Genomic DNA, 25,702 nt, shown 5'->3' with positions numbered 1-25,702 from the left:
GCCAAAAATTTTTTTCAAAGACTAAAGACCACCCAAGCCATAGACTGTTCTCTCTGCCACCGCACAGCAAGCGGTACCAGTGCACTAAGTTTGGAACCAACCCTGAACAGCCTCTACCCTCAAGCCATACGACTGCTAAACAAGCTACCCGGACTACCTGCATTGACCATTTTTTGAACAAACTCTCTTGCACTGACTCTATGCACACCCACTGGACTCTACACACACAGTACTTACACTGAGGTCATTTTGCAGGGCTCTGGCAGTGCTCCTCCTTGCACAAAGGCGGAGGTAGCGGTCCTGCTGCTGGGTTGTTATCCTCCTACGGCCTCCTCCACGTGTCCTGATGTACTGGCCTGTCTCCTGGTAGCGTCTCCATGCTCTGAACACTACACTGACAGACACAGCAAACCTTCTTGCCACAGCTCGCATTGATGTGCCATTCTGGATGAGCTGCACTACCTGAGACACTTGTGTGGGTTGTAGACTCCGTCTCATGCTACCACTAGAGTGAAAGCACCGCCAGCATTCAAAAGTGACCAAAACATCAGCCAGGAAGCATAGGAACTGAGAAGTGGTCTGTGGTCATCACCTGCAGAACCACTCCTTTATTGGGGGTGTCTTGCTAATTGCCTATAATTTCCACCTTTTGTCTATTCCATTTGCACAACAGCATGTGAAATTTATTTTCAATCAGTGTTGCTTCCTAAGTGGACCGTTTGATTTCACAGAAGTGTGATTGACTTGGAGTTACATTGTGTTGTTTAAGTGTTCCCTTTATTTTTTTGAGCAGTGTATATATATACTGTATATACAGTGGGGAGAAGAAGTATTTGATACACTGCCGATTTTGCCGGTTTTCCTACTTACAAAGCATGTAGAGGTCTGTAATTTTTATCATAGGTACACTTCAACTGTGAGAGACGGAATCTAAAACAAAAATCCAGAAAATCACATTGTATGATTTTTAAGTAATTCATTTGCATTTTATTGCATGACATAAGTATTTGATACATCAGAAAAGCAGAACTTAATATTTGGTAAAGAAACCTTTGTTTGCAATTACAGAGATCATACGTTTCCTCTAGTTCTTGACCAGGTTTGCACACACTGCAGCAGGGATTTTGGCCCACTCCTCCATACAGACCTTCTCCAGATCCTTCAGATTTCGGGGCTATCGCTGGGCAATACGGACTTTCAGTTCCCTCCAAAGATTTCCTATTGGGTTCAGGTCTGGAGACTGGCTAGGCCACTCCAGGACCTTGAGATGCTTCTTACGGAGCCACTCCTTAGTTGCCCTGACTGTGTGTTTCAGGTCGTTGTCATGCTGGAAGACCCAGCCACGACCCATCTTCAATGCTCTTACTTAGGGAAGGAGGTTGTTGGCCAAGATCTCGCGATACATGGCCCCATCCATCCTCCCCTCAATACGGTGCAGTCGTCCTGTCCCCTTTGCAGAAAAGCATCCCCAAAGAATGATGTTTCCACCTCCATGCTTCACGGTTGGGATGGTGTTCTTGGGGTTGTACTCATCCTTCTTCTTCCTCCAAACACGGCGAGTGGAGTTTAGACCAAAAAGCTCTATTTTTGTCTCATCAGACCACATGACCTTCTCCGATTCCTCCTCTGGATCATCCAGATGGTCATTGGCAAACTTCAGACAGGCCTGGACATGCGCTGGCTTGAGCAGGGGGACCTTGCGTGCGCTGCAGGATTTTAATCCATGACGGCGTAGTGTGTCACTAATGGTTTTCTTTGAGACTGTGGTCCCAGCTCTCTTCAGGTCATTGACCAGGTCCTGCCGTGTAGTTCTGGGCTGATCCCTCACCTTCCTCATGATCATTGATGCCCCACGAGGTGAGATCTTGCATGGAGCCCCAGACCGAGGGTGATTGACCGTCATCTTGAACTTCCATTTTCTAATAATTGCGCTAACAGTTGTTGCCTTCTCACCAAGCTGCTTGCCTATTGTCTTGTAGCCCATCCCAGCCTTGTGCAGGTCTACAATTTTATCCCTGATGTCCTTACACAGCTCTCTGGTCTTGGCCATTGTGGAGAGGTTGGAGTCTGTTTGATTGAGTGTGTGGACAGGTGTCTTTTATACAGGTAACGAATTCAAACAAGTTCCGTTAATACAGGTAATGAGTGGAGAACAGGAGGGCTTCTTAAAGAAAAACTAACAGGTCTGTGAGAGACGGAATTCTTACTGGTTGATAGGTGATTAAATACTTATGTCATGCAATAAAATGCAAATTAATTACTTAAAAATCATACAATGTGATTTTCTGGATTTTTGTTTTAGATTCTGTCTCTCACAGTTGAAGTGTACCTATGATAAAAATTACAGACCTCTACATGCTTGGTAAGTAGGAACACCTGCAAAATCGGCAGTGTCTCAAATACTTGTTCTCCCTACTGTATATATATATTTTTTTTTTCTTTTCTATTCCAAATCATGTCCAATCAATTGAATTTACAACAGGTGGACTCCAATCAAGATCTCAAGGATGATCAATGGAAACAGGATGCACCTCAATTTCGAGTCTCTTTACAAAGGGTCCGAATACTTACGTAAATAAGTTATTTATGTTTTTTATTTTTAATACATTTGCAAAAATGTATAAACCTGTTTTCACTTTGTCATTATTGGGTATTGTGTGTAGATTGATGGAGAAAAAAATAATAGTCAATTTTAAAATAAGGCTCTAACGTAACAAAATGTGGAAAAGTGATGGCAACATCATCGAGTCTAGATTTAAATTATAAACTAAATCTCAATTTGACCCACCCAGTCGCAATTTTAGCATGTAAATCTTGGTGGAGAAAACAGATTTTTTTTGTTAGATACATGCCAACAAAACACTAAACAATATATTAATTTTGTGGGCACCGGTGACCACAACATGTTAGGGCCTACATAAAGCTGTCCCGACAACAGAGTCCCACCAGCAGTCCCAACACCTTACCACTGATACACCTGGCTATCACCGGAGCCTTGTCTGGCAACAGTTCATTCAGCCTCATTTACTGCCTTTAAAAAAACATAGCTGATATGCCTGACTTGCTTTAACAAATGTGGTTTCTACTGACAATTGAGATGTACAAACTATGGCACAAGGGGACGACGAGCAATAAAGAAGCAATCAGTAATGTTGATTAAGATTAGTAACCCATGTGCCTCACCCTAATAATTTGGTCCCTTTTTCCCTCATAACTTAGCCTACTGTTCTGACTAAGGTTGTTCTGACTTCGGATGTTTGCACTCACGAGACTCCCAGTTACACAATAAATGTTCCTTTTGTTCGATAAAGATTTTTTGTATAAAAAAAAAACTCAATTTGTTTGGCGCGTTATGTTCAGTATTCCAAAGTCATCAATGCTTGACGAAAATTCCATATAGTATCCGTAAAGGTCGTAGAAACATGTCAAACGTTTTTAATAATCAATCCTCGGGTTGTTTTTAACATCAATAATAGATAATAAGGCTCTAACGTAACAAAACTTCCCGCTCAGCCCAGTCAAAACTGTTCGCTGCTCTGGCACCCCAATGGTGGAACAAACTCCCTCACGACGCCAGGACAGCGGAGTCAATCACCACCTTCCGGAGACACCTGAAACCCCACCTCTTCAAGGAATACCTAGGATAGGATAAAGCAATCCTTCTGCCCCCCCTTAAAAGATTTAGATGCACTATTGTAAAGTGGCTGTTCCACTGGATGTCATTAGGTGAATGCACCAATTTGTAAGTCGCTCTGGATAAGAGCGTCTGCTAAATGACTTAAATGATAATATTTCAACCGGACTGTAAACTATTCAATACCGAAGAGAAAGAAAATGTTGAGCAACGAGTGTCTCACGCAACAACTAATGGAGGGACATCCGTGTATCCACTGACGCGTTTTTTTCAAAATAAAAGCTTGAAACTATGTCTAAAGACTGTTCACACCCTGAGAAAGCCACAGGAAAAGGAATCTGGTTGATATCCCTTTAAATGGACGAAAGGCAGGCAATGGAACAGTGATCTTTCAAAATAGAGGTCACGTCCGGGTTGGATTTCCTCAGGTTTTCGCCTGCAAAATCAGTTCTGTTATACTCACAGACAATATTTTGACAGTTTTGGAAACCTTAGAGTGTTTTCTATCCTACTCTGGCAATTATATGCATATTCTAGCATCTGGACCTGAGAAATAGGCAGCTTACAATGGGAACATTATTTTTCCAAACATAAAAATTCTGCCCCCTAGGTCAGTAATAAGAAGAGACAAGCTTAGGCCAAGAAACACAAGCAATGGACATTAGACCGGAGGAAATCTGTCCTTTGGTCTGAGAGTCCAAATTTGAGATTTTTGGTTCCAACCGTGGTGTTCTTGTGAGATGCAGATTAGGTGAATGGATGATCTCCGCATGTGTGGTTCCCACCGTGAAGCTTGAGGAGGAGGTGTGACAGTGTGGGGGTGCTTTGCTGGTGACACTGTCTGTGATTTATTTAGAATTCAAGGCACACTTAACCAGCGTGGCTATCACAGCATTCTGCAGCGATACGCCATCCCATCTGGTTTGCACTTAGTGGGACTATCATTTTGTTTTTCAATGGGACAATGACCCAACATATATCCAGGCTGTGTAAGGGATATATGACCAAGAAAGAGAATGATGGAGTGCTGCATCACATGACCTGGCCTCCACAATCACCCGACCTCAACCCAATTGTGATGGTTTGGGAGGAGTTGGACCGCAGAGTTAAGGAAAAGCAGCCAACAAGTGCTCAGTATATGTGGGAACTCCTTCAAGACTGTTGGAAAATCATTCCAGGTCAAAAATCAAATCAAATCAAATGTATTTGTCACATACACATGGTTAGCAGATGTTAATGCGAGTGTAGTGAAATGCTTGCGCTTCTAGTTCCGACAATGCAGTAATAACCAACAAGTAATCTAACCTAACAATTCCACAACTACTACCTTATACACAACAGTGACTGCTTGCCTGGTAGCTCTGCTGATTACGCAATAAGAACAAACATTTTACTCACACTGTTAAACTGAGCTAAAACGGTTATAATTAGATTTATGCCTGCCTATTCATCTGTACTCACTGAACAGATTATCTAGCTCCCACGCAAACACTTTTCAAAATGTTCACAGAATACTTTAGACAAGGCAGTGCTGTTCTGTTGATCTATACTGATTTAATGTTTTTACTATACGGCCGTGATCATATTCAAGGGATTAAATCCATAGCACAACACACATGCTTCATAGACAATCGAACTCTAACTCTAAACTATATGATGTGTGCTGCCATCAGCAGGCAGGCTTGTGCATTCTTTCCACTGAGATCATTAGAGATAAGGAAATATTGATCCATTCATCCTCATAAAGGTTTACAGAACATGAAAGTGGATGTAGTTGGAAGGCATCTTCTTATGAAATTAAAATAACCGTACACTAGTTGCTTGGGCAACTGCAGTCTAGAAGGCTGGACAGTGGTGATGGCATATGAAGATGACATGATGGATTGTCTTTATGTGAATACGTGATAACTAATTGGATTACCTGTGTCTTACATTGAGAAATAAAGAGATCTGAAAGGGACTGAGAACACATGCAAGCATACACACGCACACACAGACAGACAGTTACAATGATTACTCATCCACGTCTCAAAGAGTCAGGGAAGCTTCTTCACAAAGAGGAATAGGATGCATTTTCTGCCCAAAGCGAAGAGCCTGCATACTTGAAATAGATATTCATCACTGTCTCTCCCTATACGAGGAGATACATTAGGAAGGGGATCATACTGCATGTGTGTATGTGTATGTGTATGTGTGTGTATGTGTATGTGTGTGTGTGTGTGGGGGGGGGGGGGTCATACTGCATGTGTGTGTGTGTGTTTGCTTGTGTGTCTGTGTGTGTGTCCATGTTGAATGTGAGATGGAAATGGGGAGGGGGTTGACACAGGACAGAGAGTGGGAGAGGTAGTTGCAGATAATGGGAGATGACAATCTCTAAGTAATGGGTACTATGTAGGCAAAATGCCTGTACCATTTAATAAAGGATAAGTGAGATCTGAGGAAATACAGCTTTCTTGGTGCAGCCTTTGGTCTTTCTCTGTGAGTCATACACAGAGTGTGTGTGTTTGTGTGTGTGTGTGTGTGTGTGTGTATTCTCTAATTAGGCTACACTATTTAATGATTATTGAATTGATGTCTTAAAATGTCAGACGATGCTTCATTAATAACTTTATCTGACTTTTTGTATTAAACTACGTTTGTATTAGATAATATTGTCAACAAGATATACGATGCTAATTAGCAGCAATGGTTTACTTTTAGTCCAACATATCCTCCCACGGACTCCCACGTATAGAATAGGAATAAAAGTTTAGTCACCGACTCCTCTGATTGGCTTAAAGGGCCGGTCTGTCATGTCAATGCAGTGACATGTGCAAAGGAAATTCCCAGTGCGCGTGCAGGATAAAGCGGGAATGGATCTCACGCACAAACCGCGTTCACATTGATACGGTGGAATATAAAAATAACATCTGAAAAATGACGCAATATGCTCTTGGAGGTAAGAAACGTAATTATAATTTTGGTCAGTGCTGTTGTACTTTGAAATTCAAGTTAAATTGATACGAGTTATGTCCTATTGTGAATTTGCTTGTCTTCATCTCAAGATTGAAAAAATGACAAGCTTAATACTTTATGAAAACCAGATCTCAATTTATTAATTTATAATTCAACTTCTGTTAAGGTGGTGCATAGTTTGCATACTAATAGATACACAATTTTACGTGGCTTTGTAAATATTATTTGATGAAGACATCGAAGACCAACAGGCTGCAAATAGAAGGAAATACCAACAGCATGAAGATAACGTCTAATACAGTAACAATGTGGTACACCTTTTAATGGATTTCATTTAAATTCGATTGTGTAAGCTAAAAATTACTAGTGGAAATGTTCTGGTGTAGTTTATATACATCTGGTTATAAATGCATACATGTTGCTATATAAAATAATGTATTAAATAGTATTGATTTTATTTGGGCTTTTTCTGTCTCTTTTTGATATGTAGTGGTTTAGCAGCCCATGTAATGCAAAGAGACACAGGAAATCTGTTGGTCTCCGTTTTAGAATTTATAGAGACCAACAGATTTCCTTGTAGTCATATCAGCATAGGAATTAGCTGGCGCAGTTCTTTATAAGAGTCATTGCCTTCACTTTAGAGATGTATGTAAACTGGCAAAACAACATCATCCCTGACCCTGTAATGTCTAATAACACTAGCTTGAAGCATACTGTATTTCATTTGTGGTAACAGACCGCATAACAATTGTTATATTAGGCTAGTAGCTGTCTTATCAATGACTGTTTCAGCAATGACTAAAATGGACCCATGCAATAAATTACAACAAGCAATAATATCATTGGCTCATTGTCCACAGTAGAGAGCCTTCACCTTTTCCATCCACCGTCTGGCCATGATAATGTCTCTGAATGGCTCATGCCCTGGTGAGTCTTGATCAGAGTGATCTCTGGTTCACATTCTCCTTGAAAATATATATATTTTTAGAGCTTCTCATTCTCAATCAAACAGATTGGGCCTGATGGATGAGTCATAGTCAGAGACTGTCTGTCACAAAGTGTTTACGTTACAGGACAAGTTACTTTTCGGTGTCTGAAATGGCACCCTATTCTCTTTATAGTGCATTGATTCTGACTTGGGCCCTGATCAAAAGTAGTGCACTAAAGAGGTAATAGGGTACCATCCCTTGGTGTCCCAATTACATTGCTTATAAATCTGTAGTCAGTGAGATGAGATGAGAGCTGATATCGCCTCCTACACATGTACTAAGCCGCAGGAAAGCAGGAAATGTGACTACACCGCATTCAGTTCAGTCTGCTGCTCTGGTTTAAATCAAAGCCCATAATTTCCATTTCCAAAAGAGGACAATTAGTTTGGATTAGGACCCAAAACATTTCCTGTTTAATCTCATAATGGATGACGGGTGTAGAAACATAATAAATTAAGGGCTGTATTGGCAAATAAATAAGGTAAATATAATTATGTTCAATGATTCATAATGAATAGTAGCAAATTGATGGGGGCCTCTCTCTTGCTCTCTTTTTCACTCTGTGTTTTTCAGTCACTAATGTAATTGAAACGTAACCTCTCCTGTGTCCAGTCCACCTGCAGATTCTGCTGGCAGTGGGTCTGGCAGTGTTCTGCTTCTGCCTGGTGCTGGGCTGTCTACTGTGTTGGCGGAGAGGGAAGTATCATCCACCAGAGGACAAAGAGGCTGCAATATCCCCTTCCTCAGCCACTTGTGAACGGGTCACCGTGACCCTGACTCCGTCCTCTGGCACCTTACCCATCAAGCAGCAGTATGAGGAGCTAGACGGGGATGTCCTGGACCTCCCCTCCCACAATAACAGCTCCTCCCCCTCTGAGGATGACCTCACCGCCATGCCCTTTGAACCTCGCCCCCGGTCGTCCTCCTCCGAGCTGAGGTCCTCCCCCAGGTCCTGCTTTCCCATGCGTCGCCTCAGCACCCCGGTTGTGTCCTCCTCCTCCCACTACAAGCCTTCAGGCCATGGCCGTGCCTCCCTGCCCTCTATCTCCAAACTGGGCCTAGTCTCCAAGACCCGTCGGGCGCTGGAACGCCGCTGCACCGTGACCGGTGACAACTTCCTGTACAGCGAACAGAGCCGCCTGACCAGCCCTGGCAGTGCCATGCAGTCTCCTGGCCCTCAGGGGGAGCTGTCCCAGCAACAGTACGGCTCCAGCTCCCTATCCATCCCCACCAAGCCTGCTCCTCTCCTGCACTTCTCCCTGCTCTTCTCCCCGGCACGGGGCACTCTGACCACCAACATCATGGGCCTATCCGGGGCTGCACGGCGGCGCAGTGGGGTGTTCGTTCGAGCCAGCCTGCCCCCGCTCTGCCCCTCACCCCAGCAGGGGGCGTCTCGGCGGCTCAGCCTCAGCCCAGAGATACAGTGCCAGAGCCTTGTGCTACAGGTGGGCTCTGTGGAGGAGCTCCGTGCCTGCACCCTCCGGCTGGCTGTGTTCAGCAGGGACTTCTCAGGCCTGAGAGAGACAGCGCTGGGGGAGCTGGAGATGCCTTGTGGGGATATGGACTGGGAGCCAGACACAACTGTCCCCTACACCAGGGAGCTCACCCCCACCAGGAGTAGGCTGAAAAAGGTAACACATTATGCCTGTCATTTTACAAGCCTAGGACACTATCATAGAAATAGAACAACAAGATAGATATACTGTATAGTCATTCTATTTCTATGGGCACTATAGCCTCACAATCACTATCTAAACATTTCCCCACCATCTTAGACATCTTTTTTTCAGTTAACTTTAAGCACAGAAAAACTACACACACTGGGGCTATGAATAGCCCATATCATGTTTTATCTATGAGGGAATGTGTCAGGCTAGTCTAATCAGAACACGGTCCGGGCCATTAGCAGTTTTTCCACTGTTGTTGGACATGGTGACATTGTAGTTTGTGACTGGAGAGCAAACATGTGGAGTGCAGTGAGGAGTGTGCCGTGTCCTCTGTGGCGGCTGCGCCAGAGGACATTACTGACAGCCTGAGCTGGCAAGGGTGTGGGTGAGAGGGACAGAGCTAGGCCTCAGGCGCTGGGCTGAGCGGGCACGGTGATGTATGAATGGGCATTATGTAGACACCATGTCTTATCAGTGGATCTCTGTGTGAGGCTGGGTGGCAGCATGCAGGCACCTCTGATCTCAGCTACAAGGCACAGAGAGATGTCATGCATACTGCACATGTGAATGTGGGAAACGTCACATGTATGAAGCTCAATGAGTTATCATCCAATGAGAAAACGAATAGAAGTAGAGTGATGGTAGCTGATAGGTGGTGTGATGGTGATGTTGTGATCTCTAATGTTACTGTAGTGGTGCCAAGAGATCAGATGAAAGTTGCCATATTACTGTAATCCGTTAGCATTATAACACTATTGTTGACATGATGTGGGAGGCCAGGGACTGACGTGACAGGGTTTGGAGCTGGTGCAGAATACCAAGGTAAGGTACCCTCACAGACAGGATGGTCACTTTAGTTTGTGACGTCCGGAATCAATGGGTTCGTCAGCTCACTTACAGGTTACTCAGCATTTTACTGCAATGTCATGCTTTAGCCTGATGGGACATCGGTGGCCCTTGTCCTGGCTGAGTCACAGAGATACAGACAGAGGCAGTCAATACCATTATTGGAATTGGATAAATATGCTAGTGTGTGCTTGTGGATTTTTTTGTTGTTTTTGAAAATACTGTGAGTTGAGTGACACAGAGTGGGGTCTCTTGGGCATCATGACTACTGACTGAGAGACAGAGCAAGTGATGTGAATCTCCCTTGTTGGGTGATCTCCCATTAGACTCCACTGGTCTCACAAACACAGGCAGGCTTACAGCTGCATGCTCACTAGGTCTGGGCCCAGGGTGCTGTCGGCTCTAAATAAGCAACTAATGAGATTCATTGTGCTTTTTATGACGTGAATCTCATGGAAACCTCATGGGGGCTGTAAAAGACTAGATTCTTAAGGATGATAATTTAGCGGCAACAACATGTCGTTCTTTTTACCCTGTGTTTTCTACTTTAGTTACCTCAGGACACAAAGAACATGCGCTTAATAAAACAACACATCAACAACACAATGTGTTCGTCTCTTCTTGTTCTTAAATCAGCCTCTCCCCTCCCAGAGTATGAGTTCCCAGGAGATGTTGGGTCGTAGGAAGAGTTCGCTCTGTGCTGCTCCAAGGGCCTTGGGTCAGCTCTTCATTCTGCTGCAGTATCAGACACTGGCCCACCGCATCAAGGTGATGGTCCGCAAGGCTGAGAACCTGGCCAAACTCTCCCGGATGCCAGGAGCAGCAGGTATGATAGGTCCATTTAGCTTTCATCCCAAGCAACACAGAACTGTCGACATTGACAGTGATACACATGCAGGAATCAATACCACAACTCTGGTGTTGCCAGCACTATGCTTTAAGCCACTGAGCCATTATTTAGAACTACCCCAGTCAAGCCCTCGACCTCACAATCCCATATCCAGTCCCAGCCTTAGTCACAGTCATATTCCCAGGCCCCTGCCACCCTGATTGAGCTCCTAATGAGATTACAGATACTGTCATTTCCTCTCTCTCGCTCTCTCTCTCTCCGTTTTTCATGTTGATTGTTGCTCTCATGTCCCTACAGATCACTACGTAGTCATCAACCTGCGTCAGGATGGGAAGGTGATCAGTACGAAGGAGACCAAAGGGGCGGGAGGACACAACGCTGTGTGGAACGCTCCCTTTCTCTTTGACCTGCCTGTTGGTGACATCACTCAGCTGCCTCTTGCTCTGGAGTTCATCATCATGCAGGTACGAATGACTCAGTGGTGAAGAATTAGGAGTGCACCAATGGATAATGTAATAACAGATAATGTAATAACTTGTTTGTCCACAGTTTTTATTACATCCTCAATTATGTTACAAGTCTTCCATCAAATGTATCTTCTGTGCATTTGTGTCGTACAACTATCTGTATGTTATTTTTCTACAAAAGAAATGTCTCAGACCTCACTTCACTGTATATGGTCAAAGAACAACCAACAAAACATCTATCTCTCCAACAGGGGCGGCTCTACACGAAGAGCAGCATGCTGGGCCGTGTGTTGATTGGCTGCGAGGCCCCGGAGGCAGGACAGGGACACTGGAGGGACATGTGCAGGCAGGGACAGGTGGAGACAGCGCACTGGCACCCCATCACACCAGAAGTCTTTTAGGACTTTATAGCTGACCTCTACCTGTGTCAGGTTGTCAGGGCGTTGCTGGAGAGAGGACAGGGGATAGAGGGCTTGCCAGACTAATGGGACACACACAAAGGACGAACAGCAAATGGATAATCAGTGGTGGCACCTGTAAACATATTGTGATGACATTGCATTTAGACATGTAGTATCTGATACTTACTGTTCACACTGCCCTAACAGTGAGATACAGGCCACAGGACTGACTGCCACTACTGCTGTATGATACCAGTTGCATGGATTTGTGTTATATGTTGGTGCTGTTTGTATCATAGATCATCTGTCAGTCCCACACATCTTTAAAGCTGGAATCCTTAATTGAAACTACAGCAAAGCGACTTCCCCACCTGTGTTTTGGTAAAAGGCTGAGGGATGAGCTTGGAGAAAGATAACCACTCTCAAATTCATAGTCAGGACTGAACATCCATGACATCAAAATTATAGTTTTAACCATGTTTTGAGGCTATACAGTGTTTGTTTACATTTACATTGTTTACAAACACTGGCGTAAAATAAGCTTGTATTTTGGGTTCTGATGGAGTAGGACAGTTGAAATAAGCTCATGAGGCATTACCAAGTTAGATTTTTCAAGAATCAATGGGTATATACTGTATCATTAATTTATAAGTCCAAAAATGGGTGTAGCAACTAAGGATTCCAGCTTTAAAGACCATTGTCTGAATTTGCTCTACTGTCAATAATTCTTAAGTCATGGCCAAAACACTTCTAGTTGTGGTTTACTATGACGTTCCGTGTCAGTATTTGTCCTCAGCATTGATCTCTGCTTGCTTTGTTTGTGTTGTGCTCTTGTGGTACTTGTGGTCGGTGCTACTTGCATGATTGGGATCTTTGCCAGACATTAGCGTGATTGAAAAAGTGATATTGATCGTCATGCGCTATACTCTGTCATGGACTACTCATCCACCATCCACTGTGGCAGGATGATAACAGACATATGTTCAGTACTTGTATAGATGTTAGCCTGAATCATTACATACCATATATCTTTACCTGGATATGATCAAGCCTGTACCAGAGAAGCCCCCCAAACACCTTCATGAAGACAGGAGTCTGAAAAGCCATTTGCGTACATCAATCAGCCATCAATTGATTACTGTAACTGTGTAGGCATGCTTTTTAAGGGACTTATATTGTACACATTCTGTCATCGGACTTTCATTTCTTTTAATCAGCATTGACAAATGGAATGCCTGTCTTGTCTTGCTAAAATTGCATATTTATGCTTTTTAACAGAGAAAGCTCTCACAGTTGACATGTGTCTCTGAATTAAAGTGATGTGATGAAGATACCATATGTTCTGTCATATTTATAGATAGTATATGTTCCATACACTAGAATACTACATACACCTAACATTATTACAAGAAAGAATACCACAGTTGACTAGTGGAGTAAAATGCCTGATATGGAAAGACTTGTAGAACTCGATCAGATCTTCAGATGTTGCCGTTGTTTCTTATGTATTTCTGATGGCATGCCTTTTGATGGTTATAAATATCCATATGTAACAGTGTTGCTGCCGTCCCTCTCCTTGCTCCAACCTGGGCTCGAACCAGGGACCCTCTGAACACATCAACAACTGCCTCGCACGAACCATTGTTAGCTATCGCTCCACAAAAGCCATGATGTTTGCAGAGCAAGGGAAACAAGTACTTCAAGGTCTCAGAGTGAGTGAAGTCACCGATTGAAATGCTACTAGCGTGCACCGCTAACTAGCTAGCCATTTCACACTGGTTACACATGTTGTGTAACTGCTGCCCTTTCTACTACTGTATGTGTCACTGAAATCATGGTTTCGGATATCAATTTATAGCTCAATCACTTATATTGAATGTGACAGACAGGACATATTTCCTGTTGAATGGTCTATGATGGAGTAGGAGTTGAGAGTTAGAAAAAAAGATACATTCTATATGGGTTTAATCTAGTAGAAATAAAACATGCCAATGTAAACAGGGAGATAAGGTTTGATCTGTGATTTCTATGAAAGCCCTTCACGTGATACCACAATGGCATTGTTTCATTTTTTGATTTTTCTAATCTGCCACTTTCCCAGGCGAGGTATCTTAATGGGTGTTTGATCATCTGTTCTCATTCCCATATCTCTGTGTGAACCCTTGCTGACCCTGCACAGTAGAAACATACTGTTGCCTGCACTACATCTAAACAGGAGTACAGGTTTCAGGATTATGGTAAAATTAGAGCGATTCACAGGATTTGAGAAAGTAGCATGGAATGCACATACCTCCAAAAGGTTTTGGATATCTCTGCTTATTTGTCAAGCCAGTATCAACTATTGCTGAAGGCTAAGTCACTGTCACCCTCAAGATGGTTCACCCATTAAAACAGACAGCAAAGAAGGAAATGTCTTCAAATACAGCTCATAAAATGTGTTATTCATGTGCTCTAAGAGTCAACACACTCATATAACATACAGCACGTCATGCCCACCTTTCAGTACTCTCACATTGCGAACATCACCCATATCTATCCATAGCAACACACCAATTATAATAATTATAAGTTCTAGAGTGACCATAATAGGCTGTGGATCCAGTCCCTGGTAGCTGTCTGTCCATTTGCCACTCATACAGGCAATACAGACCGGCTGGAGCTGTACCATACTCTACAATTGTGGACGGGAGGTTTAGCCATCAGTGAAAATCAGAACATGAGCTTTTTCACTGTCTGTCTTTCTCGCTCACGTTGCGAACATCACGCCTATTGATCATGGTTATGAGCGGAAGCAGAGCAAGGGAAGATCAATATCTTTGGATCTTGGCAAGGTGGGTAAAGACACAGAGGGAAGTGACTCACCTTGAGGAGACAGCTGTTTTTAAGAGAGAGGTTGCTCCCCCCTACCCCACCACCCCCAGAAAGAGGCTGGTGGATGGAGAGTAAAGGTCAGTGAGTGAGTCTCTCAGGGGAGACAGAGTTAGGCTGAATAGTAGAGTACATGGTCCACAGTTTTGGTTTTGGGATATTAGGACCCCCATTAGCTACTGCAGATGTAACAGCTACTCTTCCTGGGGTACACATAAAACATACAAATACGTGACAAAGTACAGAAGAGTTATAGACAAAATAGTTATATATAGGAAAGACACCAAGAGATAGCAAACATTATATTTACACTCTATTCATATATACGTATTCGTATTCTTATATACAGTACAGTTAAATTAGATCTTTAGAAAGAGGTGCTATGATATGTTTAATTTTTTTTTTTTTTAAGCTAAAATAAAAAATAAAAAACTGCCACCTCTGATGGTTGAGCATTCCATGATGACATAGCGACGCATTAAATACGTTTTTGGTTTATGTACCGTAAATTATCCTATAGTGGTGTGTCTGGTGGGGTATGTATGTGTTACCGGCCTCAGTCTGTAGCTGAGGTGGCCTGTAACAGTAAAAAGAACGGACACAAGTTTACGTCTGCAAAGTTCTGGCGCTTAATTTATTCTGAAGAATGGTGCGCGCGCTTGGCCAGAACTTGCTGTTTCTGAACTACACTGCGCAACAGCGACATCTATTGGCCTGATGTTCTACTAACGCTAAAGCATGTAGAATATCCAATTTAGATTAATTAAGACAAGTACATTAAGAAATTGGATTTAAAAAATAAAGGGGTGTCTTTTTAGTGACTTTGTTTTCAACCCATTATACATGTCTGTTTGAAGAATATGCAGATAGATTATACAAGTGGTTAGGCATTTTCAACACGAAACTGTTAATAAAAACTAGAAGAGAAGTAGTCAATTTCTACTCAACCCTCAACCATGGAAGACTATCATCCATGTTGTTGATGTTAGTTCTGTGTGCGCAGTTCAGGGCAGTAGTGGTGCGTGGGTAAAATCACTGGGGAAGCCAAGCTAGAAAGAAAAGCCATTTTACAACCCATGTGTTGTGATAATTGCGTTGTTTGATCTATAACCTGTTAGTTCATATGCTTTGCAACTGTGATATATAGGCCAAAGGCTGAGACAATAAGAAGACACAGTGGCAGGCCAAATTCAACCACACCTTTGTTTCATCACAAAACCAGAGAGCAACCTCAGTCTGGTCAAGTCCACAAAGCATATTGCATGTAACAAACAGTTACATGACCTACAGCATGGTCAAGCAAGTTAGTGTTTCCGACATTTTCGGACTACTAAACAACTATTGATTTACAACCCCGGGGCAAGTCGCAAAGAAAACAGGAGCTGCCTCCACTTTCCCAGCACCATTTCAACTTCAACATCATCAAGTCACCTAGGCTTAGCCTAAGACAGTGACAACTAAAAGATACCAAAAACAATTTAGCCCAATAAATGTAAGCTAAATATGATATGGCTGTCCATGGTTCTGATTTCTGTGGGTGTATGTGCGTGCGCGCAAGTAGAAAAACATGTTCACTCACCCTACTTGTAGAGAAACGCCAATGCCATTCGCCTCTCTTTCATGTTGAAGAAACTGTCTATCACTCTGTCATACAGTACATGCTTTCATTTTTAGTTGTCCTTGGCTACCTGGCTAAAATGCTTGCTCGCTAGCTTAACTTCCTTTCATGGGCAACGTTAGCTAGTTAACATTAGCCTTCTACATCTAGCTACATATTGAACTTACCTCTCAGACCAGGGGCACAATATATTAATTTATGGTTGGATCAGAATTGCCATTATAATCATTAGCCAGTACAGAGAATTAAGTAAAACCACAAATCCAACTCCCTATCTCCATCCATGGCTAATTTAGCAAAGGGACAATTTTAACTAGCTAGCTAGCCACTGGAGGACAACAACACAAAGAGATGCAACAATTCAAGTTGTTTCTGTTAATGACGTATACTCTCGATGTGATGTGATTGGAGTGAAGCCAAATCCAAACTGGCTTCCCTTGACACTTTTTTTATGGTGTGCCAGAACCATTCACATTTGAGCTCAATGCTGATTGGGTATTATTTTATACTATTTTATATCAAGGGAGGCAAAATGCTCGCTGGCTTCCCTTTCATTCGATGCCACCGGAGGCAAAGTCATTCTCTTTTTGACCAGACACCATCAGAAAGATGGCCTACACATACAGAGACAGAGAGGCGCTGTTTCACTCACTCGGAAGCTTTCTCCAGTGAGATATATTCAGCCTCTTGTGAATTGAAGGACAATTCTGAAACACATAGTGACGAAAGATAATAATTTTCCTAAGTGAATTTATTTGGGAAGCCTGGCTTCCCTTGGCACTATGAATACACGCCACTGGTTAAGGGCAAGGCGTGCTGCTTGGTTTTGAGCCAGTTGCAGCTTTGCTAGGTCTTTGCTGCATCTGACGATATTACTGGACAGGAATCAAGATTGGACAAAATTGAAGACCGAAGAACTAGTACAGTTGATATTTGTGTCAAAAACACAGATCTTGTTATAACAGACATACCTCTCCCCAGCTTTACAACGATTTTGTCAATATGACTTGACCATGATAACTAACCATCCAATGGTACTCCTAGGAGTTCAGCTTCTTCAACTTGAATGGTCACACCCTTTATGCACAACCCCATTTGAGGTTTAGGTCTAAGAGAATGCTTTGAACCAAATACAATGCTTTTGGTTTTAGGTTTATTTAAGACCAGTTTATTGTTAATGACCCATTCTGACACTGACTGTAACTCCTTGGTAAGAGTCTCTGTGAGCTCACTGGCGGTATGTGCTAATGTGTACAGTGTGCAATCATCCGAATACATAGTAAATTTAGCTTTATGTGCCAAATCATTTGCAAAAATAGAGAAGAGTAATGGCCAAAGGCAACTGCCCTGAGTTATACCGCACTGTACATATCTGATGTAAGAGAAGAACTCTGAGTTCTACTGGATAAGTAACCCTCCAACCATGTGATGGCAAGTGATGTAAAGCCATAACAAGCGAGTTTTTTCAATGACAAATGTTAATCAATAACATCAAAGGCTTCACTGAAATCTAGCAGTACATCTCCAACTATCACATTACCGTCCATTTGCTTTAGCCAATCATCAGTCATCTGAGTCTGAGCGCAGTACAAGTTGAGTGCCCTTCCATATACAGTGGGGAGAAGAAGTATTTGAGACACTGCCGATTTTGCAGGTTTTCCTACTTACAAAGCATATAGAGGACTGTAATTTTTATCATAGGTACACTTCAACTGTGAGAGATGGAATCCAAAACAAAAATCCAGAAAATCACATTGGATGATTTTTAAGTAATTAATTTGCATTTTATTGCATGACATAAGTATTTGATACATCAGAAAAGCAGAACTTAATATTTGGTACAGAAACCTTTGTTTGCAATTACAGAGATCATACGTTTCCTGTAGCTCTTGACCAGGTTTGCACACACTGCAGCAGGGATTTTGGCCCACTCCTCCATACAGACCTTCTCTTGATCCTTCAGGTTTCGGGGCTGTTGCAATAGATTTTCTATTGGGTTCAGGTCTGGAGACTGGCTAGGCCACTCCAGGACCTTGAGATGCTTCTTACGGAGCCACTCCTTAGTTGCCCTGGCTGTGTGTTTCGGGTCGTTGTCATGCTGGAAGACCCAGCCACGACCCATCTTCAATGCTCTTACTGAGGGAAGGAGGTTGTTGGCCAAGATCTCGCGATACATGGCCCCATCCATCCTCCCCTCAATACGGTGCAGTCGTCCTGTCCCCTTTGCAGAAAAGCATCCCAAAATAATGATGTTTCCACCTCCATGCTTCACGGTTGGGATGGTGTTCTTGTGGTTGTACTCATCCTTATTCTTCCTCCAAACACGGCGAGTGGAGTTTAGACCAAAAAGCTCTATATTTGTCTCATCAGACCACATGGCCTTCTCCCATTCCTCCTCTGGATCATCCAGATGGTCATTGGCAAACTTCAGACGGGCCTGGACATGCGCTGGCTTGAGCAGGGGGACCTTGCGTGCGCTGCAGGATTTTAATCCATGACGGCGTAGTGTGTTACTAATGGTTTTCTTTGAGACTGTGGTCCCAGCTCTCTTCAGGTCATTGACCAGGTCCTGCCGTGTAGTTCTGGGCTGATCCCTCACCTTCCTCATGATCATTGATGCCCCACGAGGTGAGATCTTGCATGGAGCCCCAGACCGAGGGTGATTGACCGTCATCTTGAACTTCTTCCATTTTCTAATAATTGTGCAAACAGTTGTTGCCTTCTCACCATGCTGCTTGCCAATTGTACTGTAGCCCACCCCAGCCTTGTGCAGGTCTACAATTTTATCCCTGATGTCCTTAAACAGCTCTCTGGTCTTGGCCATTGTGGAGAGGTTGGAGTCTGTTTGATTGAGTGTCTGGACAGGCGTCTTTTATACAGGTAACGAGTTCAAACAGGTGCAGTTAATACAGGTAATGAGTGGAGAACAGGAGGGCTTCTTAAAGAAAAACTAACAGGTCTGTGAGAGCCGGAATTCTTACTGGTTGGTAGGTGATCAAATACTTATGTCATGCAATAAAATGCAAATTAATTACTTAAAAATCATACAATGTGATTTTCTGGATTGTTGAAGTGTACCTATGATAAAAAAATTACAGACCTCTACATGCTTTGTAAGTAGGAAAACCTGCAAAATCGGCAGTGTATCAAATACTTGTTCTCCCCACTGTATATGCATGCTGAAAGTCAGTAGTTAACCTTTAAAAAAAAGTAGCATTGTATTTGTTCAAACACAATTCTGTCATGTTCCTGACCTGTTTTCTGTTATTTGTATGTGTTTAGTTGGTCAGGACGTGAGTTGGGGTGGGCATTCTATGTTTTGTGTTTCTATGTTTAGGTTAGTGGTAATTAGCCTTATTTGGTTCTCAATCAGGGACAGGTGTTTGACGTTTCCTCTGATTGAGAATCATATAAAGGTAGGCTGTTCACATTGTTTGTTTGTGGGTGATTGTCTTCCGTGTCTGTGTATGTTGCACCACACGGGACTGTTTCGGTTTGTTCGTTCACGTATGTAGTCTGTTTCCTGTTCGTGAGTTCTTCGTCTATTGTAAGTTCTCAAGTCAGGTCTGTCTACATCGTTTATTTGTTTTGTAGTTTATTCAAGTGTTTTTCGCGTTTCGTCCTCGTCTTGTTTAATAAATATTCATGTCGTATCACAACGCTGCGTTTTGGTCAAATCCCTACTCCTCCTCTTTGTCTGAAGAGGAGGAGGACACCCGTTACAGAATCACCCACCAACCAAAGACCAAGCGGCGTGGGAGAGCGCAACAAAGAAACCAGGACTCGTGGACATGGGAGGAAATATTGGCTGGAAAAGGACCCTGGGCTCAGATAAGAGAGAATCGCCGCTCTCGGGAAGAGAGGGAGGCAGCTAAAGCCCAGGAGCGGTGGTATGAGGAGGCAGCAAGGAGACGTGGCTGGAAACCCGAAAAGCCTGTGAGTAAACCCCAAAAATTTCTTGGGGGGGGGGGGCTTAAAGGGAGAGTGGCAAAGTCAGGTAGGAGACCTGCGCCCACTCCCTGTACTTACCGTGGAGAGCGAGAGTACGGGCAGACACCGTGTTACGCAGTAGAGCGCATGGTGTCTCCTGTACGTGTGCACAGCCCGGTGCGGTACATACCAGCTCCTCGTATCGGCCGGGCCAGATTGAGTATTGAGCCGGATGTCATGAAGCCGGCCCTACATATCTGGCCACCAGTACGTCTCCTCGGGCCGGCTTACATGGCACCAGCCTTACGCATGGTGTCCCCGGTTCGCCTACATAGCCCGGTGCGGGTTATTCCACCTCCCCGCACTGGTCAGGCGACGGGGAGCATACAACCAGGTAAGGTTGGGCAGGCTCAGTGCTCAAGGGAGCCAGTACGCCTGCACGGTCCGGTATTTCCGGCGCCACCTCCCCGCCCCAACCCAGTACCACCAGTGCCTACACCACGCACCAGGTTTCCAGTGCGTCTCCAGAGCCCTGTTCCTCCTCCACGCACTCTCCCTGTGGTGCGTGTATCCAGCCCAGTGCCTCCAGTTCCGGCACCACGCACCAAGCCTCATGTGCGTCTCCAGAGCCCTGTACGCACTGATCTTTTTCCCCACACTAGCCTTGAGGTGCGTGTCTCCAGTCCGGTACCACCAGTTGGCACCACGCACTAAGCCTCATGTGCGTCTCCAGAGCCCTGTACGCACTGTTCCTTCTCCCTGTACTCGCCCTGATGTGCGTGCCCTCAGCCCGGTACCACCAGTGCCGGTACCACGCACTAGGCCTATAGTACGCTTTGAGAGTCCAGTGTGCCCTGTTGTTGTTCCCCGCACTAGCCTGAAGGTGCGTAGCTTTAGCCCGGTACCTCCAGTTCCGGCACCACGCACCAGGCCTACAGTGCGTCTCAGCCGGCCAGAGTCTGCCGTCTGCCCAACGGCGCCTGAACTGCCCGTCTGCCCAACGGCGCCTGAACTGCCCGTCTGCCCAACGGCGCCTGAACTGCCCGTCTGCCCAACGGCGCCTGAACTGTCCGTCTGCCCAACGCCGTCTGAACTGTCCGTCTGTCAAGCGCCGCATGAACTGCCCGTCTGTACTGAGCCTTCAAAGCCGCCCGTCTGTACTGAGCCTGCAAAGCCGCCCGTCTGCCATGAGCCTTCAGAGCCGTCCGCCAGACAGGATCAGCCAAAGCCTTCCGCCAGACAGGATCAGCCAGAGCCTTCCGCCAGACAGGATCAGCCAGAGCCTTCCGCCAGACAGGATCAGCCAGAGCCTTCCGCCAGACAGGATCAGCCAGAGCCTTCCGCCAGACAGGATCAGCCAGAGCCGTCATCCAGCCACGACCAGCCAGAGCCGTCATCCAGCCACGACCAGCCAGAGCCGTCATCCAGCCATGACCAGCCAGAGCCGTCATCCAGCCATGACCAGCCAGAGCCGTCATCCAGCCATGACCAGCCAGAGCCGTCATCCAGCCATGACCAGCCAGAGCCGTCATCCAGCCATGACCCGCCAGAGCCGTCATCCAGCCAGGATCCGCCAGAGCCGTCATCCAGCCAGGATCCGCCAGAGCCAGCCAGCCAGGATCTGCCATCCAGTCCGGTGCTGCCGTCCCTCAGTCCGGAGCTGCCGTCCCTCAGTCCGGAGCTGCCGTCCCTCAGTCCGGAGCTGCCGTCCCTCAGTCCGGAGCTGCCGTCCCTCAGTCCGGTGTTGCCCCTCATTCTGGTGTTGCCCCTCATTCTGGTGTTGCCCCTCATTCTGGTGATGCCCCTTAATTTAGGTGGGGTTATTTGGAGGGTGGTCATTGTGAGGGGGATAAAAAAGCGGGGATTTATTATGGTGGGATGGGAACCACGCCCAGAGCCTGAGCCGCCACCTTGGACAGATGCCCACCCAGACCCTCCGCTAGACTTTTGGTGGTGCGTCCGGAGTTCGCACCTTGAGGGGGGGGTTCTGTCACGTTCCTGACCTGTTTTCTGTTATTTGTATGTGTTTAGTTGGTCAGGGCGTGAGTTGGGGTGGGCATTCTATGTTTTGTGTTTCTATGTTTAGGTTAGTGGTAATTAGCCTTATATGGTTCTCAATCAGGGACAGGTGTTTGACGTTTCCTCTGATTGAAAATCATATAAAGGTAGGCTGTTCACATTGTTTGTTTGTGGGTGATTGTCTTCCGTGTCTGTTGCACCACACGGGACTGTTTCGGTTTGTTCGTTCATGTATGTAGTCTGTTTCCTGTTCGTGAGTTCTTCGTCTATTGTAAGTTCTCAAGTCAGGTCTGTCTACATCGTTTATTTGTTTTGTAGTTTATTCAAGTGTTTTTCGTGTTTCGTCTTCGTCTTGTTTAATAAATATTCATGTCGTATCACAACGCTGCGTTTTGGTCAAATCCCTACTCCTCCTCTTCGTCTGAAGAGACAAATTCTCTCCATCAGTTTACAAAGAACAGGCAGCCAACTGATTGGGCGGCTGTTAGAGCCAGCAAAGGGTGCTTTACTATTTATTAATTTTTTTGCAACATCATGGATGGATGCTGCTTGCTTTGTTCTTACTGCAGTGGGGACAGTCTTACAACCCTAATATGCTTATTTGACAATCACTACATCCCACAAACTTCCACAAACTCGGCACAAACACACATAGGGGACATAAAAAAGCTACTGTGTGATGTGATGTGAGTCTAATTGGCAACTTCTCCATACACATTTTTTTGCACTGTGTTATCTGTGTCACTTTCATAGGGCATGCAATGAGTCATCACTCATGCCCTTTTTGGTATGCATTCAATTTCTCTGGAGTCGAGCAGTGGAGAGATGTTTAATAGTCTGTTAAATGTCTAAAACATACAAGTTTAGTCTCATAGACATACTGTATGACAGGCAGCCCCTCTGTCTCAATGATGCGCTTGTACATGGAATGACTCTGCCAGACAGTATAATGAGTGATTATGACTAATACATGATGACATATACCCTGAGGTCAAAGACAGGTTGGCTGACAGGTAGACAGGTAGCCTCTCCCTGTAGATCGAAGGCAGGACTCAATTGGCTGATGACAGCCACAGGATCGATGGAGAACTAACTGATCAGAGTTTATCAGCTAGTAAGTTTTCTTTAAAGGACAACGCCATCTACAAAAAGAAAATGAGGTTCCAGCTGCCATCACTTACAGCAGGAGTGGGCAAACTTTTTGGCTTGAGGACCACATCGGGATTTCGAAATTGGCTGGAGTTTTTTAAACCCCAAATAATCATTTCTAAAAAACAACCACAAAAAAAGTGTTCAATATTAATTTTTATACAAAATCCATCGCGGGCCAAACTCTGATTTAGTGTAATCCACAACATATGTCACAATAACTCACAATTGCGCATATATTGATCTTCATGTATTGTTTTGGATAGAATTGCCCCAAAAATTGATTTGACATGTTTTGTGAGAGGGTGTACAGATCAGATCATACAGAATATCCCCCTTTTAAAAAATTTAAAAATATCTTATTTACTGACCTCCTTACAGTAAGTATTGTACTATTTTATAACAGAGACAGCGGAAAATACAGATAGTAGTAGTAGTAGGCATAAAGACAAAAGGTTTCAAAATCCCATCACCATGGGGGTATGTGTGGTCCAGAGTCAGAAACGTTACCGCTGCACAATAGTCCGGCACAATACAGTAGAATCTAGATAACTTGGATTCTGTTGGATCCCCTAGCCCTAGCCCTAGCCTCAATCACAATCACAACCCTAACTCTAACCCTAGCATCATGTCCACATCCCAGTTCAACCCTAACCTTAGCTTCACCCACAAGCTCCACTGTAAAGCTAACCCTGACCCTAATCCTAGCTTCATGTTCACATCCCGGTTCAACTTCCCGGTTCAACTCCAGGTAGCTGCAGGTAACTGCACCTAACTGTTATTGACTCAAGAGAGAGCATTGCTTGATGTTTGTTCCTTTGATAATTGGTGAAACTGCTATGAAAATAATGAATATGATTAACTTTTGTCTGAAAGTGAGCAGTAACTATACATTAATGTGTGATTATAAAAAAATAAAATGTTGGTGAAAAGCATTTCTTGCTGCAACTCCATGAATACAAATGATCTGTGAGGCTTTGTGACCACTAGGTGTCATGATTGGCACGAATAAGCAAGCACCAGGCTCAGTATAACATGGAATCTAAATAAGACATTGGTCAGAACATGGTTTGTGTTCACTGAAGGTAGCGAAGGGATTTGGTGCATTAGGCCTGTGCAAGTTCAACAGTAATGACTTATGACCTGTTCTGAATGCGTTAAAATGTCTGTTTCTTGACAGTAAACCTATTATGTGTCAAAATAACTTAGATAATATAGTACCCAACATATTAGGTAGTTTACCTGCAGTTTGACTCATGGTTTTGCTTGGTCCTTTGGGCTGCATAACACATCTAGCTGATGTTGAAACACATCTTCCCAAATTAATATCCTGGTGCATTTTTGTCTCATCATGATTACTGGCTGCTTCTTAAAAAGGTCATTTTTTTGCATCTTGGAAACCAATACTTAGTAATGAATGAGTGGAGAGGAGCACACTCCATCTGTGGCCCTGCCAGGTCTGAGTCTTCCAGGCCAGCGATTGTCTTCTCCCTGGCAGAGGTTTAGTGTGTCTCCACCCGGGCCGCCATGAGCCGGATTCTGCCGGAGTCTGCCGGACCCACTGGGGCATTGCTGGTGACTCCTGCAGGGGAAAATGCATGAAAGTCAAAGGGTGTCCTTTCCACACCCCTCTGAAGGGGGATACTAGGAGACAGCCAGGCGCTGGGCCTGGACACAGCTGTGCTGTGAGGAGGACCTACAGATGTGGCCTGGCTTGTCTTTACTGGCTGTTTCCCTAATTCATATCTAGGTCTGTCCCTCAGTCAGTCTGTAGGATCCCTAACCAGGTAGACCAGTTGAGAACAAGTTCTCATTTACAACTGCGACCTGGCCAAGATAAAGCAAAACAGTGCGACAAAAAACAACAACACAGAGTTCCACGTGGGATGAACAAAAGAACAGTCAATAACACAATAGAAAAATCTATATACAGTGTGTGCAAATGGAGTAAGGAGGTAAGGCAATAAATAGGCCATAGTAGTGAAGTAATTACAATTTAGCAAATTAACACTGTAGTGATTGATGTGCAGATGATGATGTGCAAGTAGAAATACTGGTGTACAAAATAGCAAAAAAAGTAAATAAAAACAATATAGGGATGAGGTAGGTAGTTGGATGGGCTATTTACAGATGGGCTATGTACAGCTGCAGCAATTGGTAAGGTGCTCAGATAGCTGATGCTTAAAGTTAGTGAGGGAGATATAAGTCTCCAACTTCAGCGATTTTTGAAATTTGTTCCAATCATTGGCAGCAGAGAACTGGAAGGAAAGGCGGCCAAAGAGGTGTTGGCTTTGGGGATGAATTTGATA

The 25,702-nt window shown here is 44.2% G+C and overlaps 1 protein-coding gene across 2 annotated transcripts; it reads left to right on the top strand.

Moving 5' to 3' along the window:
* The first annotated feature begins 6,457 nt into the window (after nt 1-6,457).
* LOC129834474 (synaptotagmin-5-like) lies at nt 6,458-13,142 on the top strand. Of its 2 annotated transcripts, none has more exons than XM_055899492.1 (5): nt 6,458-6,572; nt 8,191-9,209; nt 10,743-10,917; nt 11,239-11,405; nt 11,660-13,142. In XM_055899492.1, the coding sequence occupies exons 1-5, from the start codon at nt 6,551-6,553 to the stop codon at nt 11,807-11,809; spliced, it is 1,533 nt and encodes a 510-aa protein (XP_055755467.1). In that variant the 5' UTR covers nt 6,458-6,550; the 3' UTR covers nt 11,810-13,142. The 2 variants fall into 2 exon arrangements, with proteins under 2 accessions (XP_055755467.1, XP_055755466.1); XM_055899491.1 differs by having other exon boundaries at nt 10,728-10,917.
* The last annotated feature ends 12,560 nt before the right edge of the window (nt 13,143-25,702 follow it).

Source organism: Salvelinus fontinalis, chromosome 35 (genome assembly GCF_029448725.1).
Source record: "Salvelinus fontinalis isolate EN_2023a chromosome 35, ASM2944872v1, whole genome shotgun sequence".
Classification (NCBI taxonomy): domain Eukaryota; kingdom Metazoa; phylum Chordata; class Actinopteri; order Salmoniformes; family Salmonidae; genus Salvelinus; species Salvelinus fontinalis.
The sequence above is the reverse complement of the archived record's forward strand: the minus strand, read 5'-3'. Positions and strand labels throughout refer to the sequence as shown.